Here is a 6,139-nt window from a genome sequence, read left to right as displayed (position 1 = left end):
AACGTCTTAGAAGTTACTGCTTTCTCAAAAGATATACACATGCAACCTCACTAAGGTTAAGAACAGTCGGTGTTCCTCTGAACAACTCCTCTCGGTCCTCCTGGCAGGAGGATTTCATCTCACATTCTTTTAGAATAACTTATTCTCCACGTGGTGGGATCATTTTAGTCCTTCTGGGAGAAGGGATGCAAACATCCAAGCATAGTAATGCTCTGCAAAAGAAAAACATTCTTCCCTACTTATGAGAGGAGTGAGGGGGACTTGTATAACAAGTCACAATCTCCTCTGGAATACAAGCAAATGTCCAGGAAACACAAAAGTGTACTCTCGGCCTACCAAGGCCTCCAGAGGCTGCAGGAGGGTTTCGGTGCTGCTTGTTTTGCAGGGGGCTGGTGAGTGGAAGCAGGTAGAGAAGAAGAACCAGAGTCTTTAGGCACTGCTTGTGACCTCTGGAAATGGCAGATCAGCTTCATCCGGGTTTCTGTGTTGGCTGAATGGAGAGACAGAAATTGCAGAGCTTCCTTGAGGCACCAGGCATACCCTTCACAATAATCCTGCTGTAGGTTTTTGGCAGAGGCTGCAAAAGCTGCAAGGGCAGAAGAGGAGAGAGAAGTGTTACACAGGGAGGCTCAGGCTGGAGTTTTGCCTAAAAGGGCAGCAAACATGATGGGTGGGTGTACTCACCTCGGCTGTATTTCAGGTAGCTGACAGTCATCTCCAGGATGTCAGCTTTCTCCAGCTTGGAGTTGGGCTGGTGTCTCTGAAACTCCTTCTCCAGCAGCACTTTCAGCTGCTCGATGCTGCTGTTAATCCGGTCGCGGCGCAGTTTTTCTACGATGGGTTTCCTGAGCTGTAACACAAAATGGGAAGGGGACAGTTAACAGTGAGGCTTTTCCATTCCCCTCTCCACATAACCTGTTGCTTAAAGATTTCGGCCCTTCTCAGCCCTTTGCCCCTGTGGTCAGAGACAGCAGATACTTACTCTGTTCTTCTCTTTGGGCGTTAGGATTTGCAGGGAGAGCGTGCTGGGTGCCATTATCTCAAGTGCTAGTTTAAGCTCGGAGCTTGCTGGTGAGCGGCTGGGGAAGGGAGCTGGGAGTCCCTCTATTTATACGAAGTGGCTGCATACAAATGTATGGGTCCTAAGCGACTTGGAGTTTCCCACAGTCGATAGCCAATCCATGCGTGCCCTGGGACAATAGAGAAAGCATCTATTACAGCATGGCAAATTGACTGTGAATTGCCTGGGGATAATACCCTGCTCCCAAAGGAGCAGGTGGACTGGGGAGTGTGTGACACAAAAGGGCTTGGCATTAGGGAGCTGGGGGAAGAACGTGGGAAAGCTTTGCTGTCATTATAATCCAACTTCTGCCTGATGTTGGGAACGTCAACATCTCAATGTGCTGCCTTTTCCCAGGCTGTGGTGAAATTAAGCACAGAAGACTGATCCAGGGAGAGATAATGCTCTGTGCCCACGACCAGAAGGGAGGTTGAAAAGGAAAAGATGCAGAATTAGAGGGACTAAACCCTTTCATTGACATTAAACCGTGCTTAGATGAATACAGTACCAGATAATTTTTGGGCAACTAAGGACTAAAATTGAGGGAAGAACCTTTAGAACAATTTGTAGTAAATAGTTAGCTTGAAATATTTTTCTCTCTATTGTTGAAACACTTGAGGTCCCTCTAAATTATGTTCAGAGCTCTTCCTTGCTTTTGTTTGGGTAATCTGGGCTTTTCTGTGGCAGCCTGTGACATGTAATGATTATGATGCCTTTCCTAAACATGTCCTATTTAATTTCATGCCATTTTGCAAACACCTCCCTGTTCCCTTGGTCCTGAGTCTCCACATAAAGCACCTAAATATATTTTTCCCTTTGCAGACATTTGAGACACAGTGAAAAGCCGATTCTTGTCTATTACTTAGCTTGTGTTTGCAGAATGCAAATACAGAGTTTAAGATATCCTGTGGCTCTTGTTCAGTCTTGGGTTTTCTCAGTATGTGCCATGTGTACTGCAGTGAACACAGATAAGGAAGTGGAAAGAGCCAGATAGAATTCAGGATTAAAACTGCCTTTTTTTTTTTTTTCGGACTATTTCAGGTTGCAGTCTCAAGTCTACTGCCCCCAATGCACGATTCAATGCATAGCGAGTCTCAGCTAAGCTCTGTCAGTCAGACCTCATATTGACAAATTCCCAGTTATGCTAGATAGCATGTCGGTTTCAGCTGCAGTATGTGGAGCTCTGCAGGTTTAAGGGGAGTCATGCATGGGCATAATGTTTTTTTCTTTAATGTATCTTCCATACTCAGAGGCTAGAACAGGGAGTAAGCCTAGATTGTTGTGAATGTGCTAGCAGATTTGGGCTGTTATTTTTTGAATACCTGGTTCTTACCACAATATTCATCAAAAACCTACCTATATCCTGTGTCTGCCTTTCAACACCAGAATGGAAACCTTCCATTTCATTGTCAGCTGCAGTCAGCCTGTTTCACCTGCCCTCAGGATCCCCCTCAATAGGCCAGGGCCAAAACCTGTGTCTGTGGGTACAGAGTTAGCAGTGTGTTCCAGAACAGACAGAGTTGTTGCATAAAAGGATATGATCCTGCAAAAGGTGATCCTGTAACTAGGTATTAACCCCAAGCTTAGAAAGCCCCTGTTAATGTCCTGGCTTTTCATGGCAGTGGTTTTCATAGGTCAGCCATTCTACCCTCCTCCCTTTCCAGCCCAAAGACATTCTACATTTAGATGGATCAATTAGGGTGTAATAATTTTAATTGTTGATGGTTGTCAAAAATCCATAACTGAACAGGGAGTATAGTTCCCTGAATTATTTTGTCAGCTGGTCACAAGCAGTATTACTTGCAGCCAGGGTGATCCCTGCCTGCATGTACCTGTGCAGTTAAGGAGATTGAAGTCAAGCCCTGGCTTTGAGCATCCCTTGGGTCACATGACAGGGAATGAACAGCAGGTCCTGCCATGCTCCGTATGGGCAGGAATGTGTTTACAGCAGCAGCAGGCACAGGGAGATGGGAAGGAAGCTTTGACCCAATTTTCAGTTCTGGAAATATGAAATGAGTGGTTTTAAATAATGTCATCCTATCCTCAGCACAATGCCCCTGGACTCCAAAGGGCTAAACCAACTCCCACTGATTAAAGCATTATCCCTTCCTTTAAATGCTGGGCAGATGGTGCAGCAGGCGTTAGCTTTCTTCTCGGGACCCACAGAGGCACACTTCTTTTGTTGACAGTTTAACACTCTGAATGGGGTAATGTGGGAAATCCTCGGAGCTGCAGACTCGCGCCGTCTGATGTGAATGGTGAACCAGGCACGCTGCCTTGCAGCCAGCACACAAAACAGGAGCCCTCTGGGCTCACAAGCTCCCAGGTTCTCTCCCCCTCTCTCTGACAGTTGAAAATATAGCAAATCTTCAGTTGCCTGCTTTACCTACCCTCTGCTCTTAATGAATAAGAGAATCAAATATCTTCCTCCCCAGTCACCTTGGTTTGATTTTTAAGGCCTGAAAACTTAATGGAAACACTATTTTCCAACTGACACTTAAGAATAATAAGTAGCCTACACTCTGGCTGTCCCTAGAATCTATTAATTATGAAACTGGGGGCAGTATGCACTTTCTGCAAGGATTTCCCAAAGGAAAAAAAAAATCTTGTGCTGTAGACAATCCAGTTGCTCTTTTTTAAGAGTCTGTAACTAGTTTGCTTAATTTGGCTGTTTTAAAATTCAGCTTTTAGTGCAGTAGTCTGTCCTACTAAACATGTTTCTGATCCAAATCCTTGTCACTGTCCTTCATATCTGTGAGATGAGTTTGTGCCTCTCTCTGACTGTCACTGCAGAGCCAGAATGAAAGACTGATTGTCTTAGGCTCAGAAACAGGGGGTTCCCTGTTTTTGGAATGGCAGATTAAAAGAAACAAAACCCCCAAAATTACCACTGTGACACAACAATTCCATTCTTTGGAGGATGGTGTAAAATCTAGACCTGCTTCTGAGATACGACAGTTATGCTGCAGAACATGTGCCTTGCTTGCTTAGTGGCCTTGTTCTTCTGTGAATTACATCACAGTCAAGATTGGCACCATGAAGATGCAGTCTTCAAAATCATATATGAAAACAGGGAGGTGTTTCCAGGCTAACTTGTTATAGAATATTGCAGAGTGTAAGGGGAAACAGAAGTCTGCAATGGCAGAGTGTTGGGGCTATTCAGCTTGGAGAAGAGAAGGCTCAGAGAGGATCTTCCAGTGCCTGAAGGGGCTACAGGAAAGCTGGGGGGAGGGGCTTTTCACCAGAGAGGCTTGTGATAGGACAAGGGGTAATGGTTTTAAACTGAAAGAGGGGAGATTTAGGATAGAAATCAGGAAGAAATTCTTCACCATGAGGGTAGTAAGGTGCTGGAATAGGTTGCCTAGGGAGGTTGTGGATGCCTTCTCCCTGGAGGTGTAAAAAGGCAGGTTGGATAAGACTTTTTGCAGCCTGGTCTAGTGTGAAGTGACCCTGCTCATGGCAGGGAGGCTGAAACCTAAAGATCTTTAAGGTCCCTTCCAACCTTAACCATTCTATGAATTGTCTATTCTTACAGACCTAGTGTTTGAGGCAGGAAATCTAGCTTTTCCTAAGGCCAGAAACATCACATTAGTTGTCTCCAACTCTAGATGCTGCTCCTCATTTTACCCTGAGCTACAGTTGCAATCTGTGTGCATTGAGTTGAGGAACAGGACAGGAGAATCCAGGAGAGGCAACTAACCAACCCCAAGGCTGTCATCAGTAAGTTGTGTTCATTATAGTCTAGAAATCAGACCTGCTGTAGGACTGCTAGCCTCGGAAATTGGTACTGGGCCATGGAGCTTTCTGCTTTTGATTTGTAGGTGATGATTTCAGCCCATGTGCAGGCTTGCTACACATGCTGTTTTCACAAAAGATGCTAATACTTGTAGTACCAATGGGCAGCTTTCTTATCCCGTCTGATACTTAGCTTTCTGTGGAGGAGAAGACAGTGTATTGCAATGTAGCAACAGGCTTGCAGGAAGATGGACTATGAGAGAAGAGTACAGAAAACCAGGATTTAATTGTGTCATATAGGTCTCAAAAGCAGTGCTCCTCTACATCTGGGGCTCTACTTACAGCACACAACTCGACAGCTTAAACCTTTCTTTCCTATACCTCTTTTAGAGCATTTTTATTTTAGACCATTTCCTACAGTCATGTTAGTCTGTCTCTCAAATGTTATTGATTGTGTTTTTTAAAGAAATAATTATGATTTTTATTTTTTCTGTGCCTTCCTTAAATGATTTAAAATCTTTCTGACAACCCCTCTTGAGACACCTATTTAGTGTCAAAGAGCATAAGGTTCCCAAGTTTTAAAAGGGCACTCACATAATACTGATCGATCAATGTGCTCCTTGGGAAAATAGCTCTCCAGATGGTCTATCGGGACAGGAATTGCTGGTCATCACAATGCAGAGCCAAAAAGCGTCACTAATGTGGGCTGTTGTGAGGCACGCTTCCTTTGTGGTCCCTTTGAATGTCATAAATAGGGAAGAAAGTGTGGGAAACTCCAAGAAACTCAGGCCCACACTCTGAGGTTAATAGGGGCTTTTTCAAGAGAGTATTCCTGGGCTGTGGGATCAGCATGATAAACAACATCTTCCCTAAGGGCGGGAATGTGTTGGCGCAGGGGAGAGGCACCCCAGGGGACAGAGGAGCAATAAGAAGCTTTGCGTTCAGTTATTCTAAGTGATAATAATTAATAAATTGTAAACATAACCTTTGCTGTGCTAAGACTGCTGAAATGGGAGGTCTGCCTTTAAGTAGTGGGTAAACTGAAGCCCAGAGGGGCAAGGCTTTGGCTGGTGAAAAGCAGAACCAGTGTCCTTGCACCAGTCATAGATCTGACTCCCTGGAGAAATTAGAGGCTTTCTGATGGGGTCTGGTTTCTTCCCCCTGCCCAGATTTCCAGTCCTTTACACACTCTGCAAACAGCAGGTCTGAATCTCATGTGTGGTAACAGCAAAGCATGCTTGGCTCCCCTGCTGTAGCCAGAGTAATGCAGTGCAGCCTCAGTGAACATGAGAATCAGACTTTGTGGTTTGAATGACAGTAGCCATGTGTCTTCAGATTTATGCC

The 6,139-nt window shown here is 44.8% G+C and overlaps 1 protein-coding gene across 1 annotated transcript; it reads right to left on the bottom strand.

The window, feature by feature from the left end:
* Positions 1-183: 183 nt before the first annotated feature.
* On the bottom strand, positions 184-1,036 carry LOC127392862 (transcription factor HES-5-like). Its single transcript, XM_051637305.1, has 3 exons — positions 983-1,036; positions 664-850; positions 184-577 (listed from the first exon to the last, which is right to left on the bottom strand). Exons 1-3 carry the CDS (start codon positions 1,034-1,036, stop codon positions 333-335), a joined length of 486 nt encoding a protein of 161 aa, XP_051493265.1. The 3' UTR covers positions 184-332.
* Between the last annotated feature and the right edge of the window lie 5,103 nt (positions 1,037-6,139).

The sequence above is a fragment of the Apus apus genome, chromosome 20 (assembly GCF_020740795.1).
Source record: "Apus apus isolate bApuApu2 chromosome 20, bApuApu2.pri.cur, whole genome shotgun sequence".
Taxonomy (NCBI): Eukaryota; Metazoa; Chordata; class Aves; order Apodiformes; family Apodidae; genus Apus; species Apus apus.
The sequence above is the reverse complement of the archived record's forward strand: the minus strand, read 5'-3'. Positions and strand labels throughout refer to the sequence as shown.

Bases quoted from the DNA above. Each gene is read 5' to 3' on its own strand.
- LOC127392862 (XM_051637305.1), bottom strand. From the start codon at position 1,036: ATGGCACCCAGCACGCTCTCCCTGCAAATCCTAACGCCCAAAGAGAAG. The intron at 851-982 runs GTAAGTATCTGC...TTTGTGTTACAG, and splicing joins CGCCCAAAGAGAAGAACAGA to CTCAGGAAACCCATCGTAGA. The intron at 578-663 runs GTTTGCTGCCCT...CAGCTTTTGCAG, and splicing joins TGAGTACACCCACCCATCAT to CCTCTGCCAAAAACCTACAG.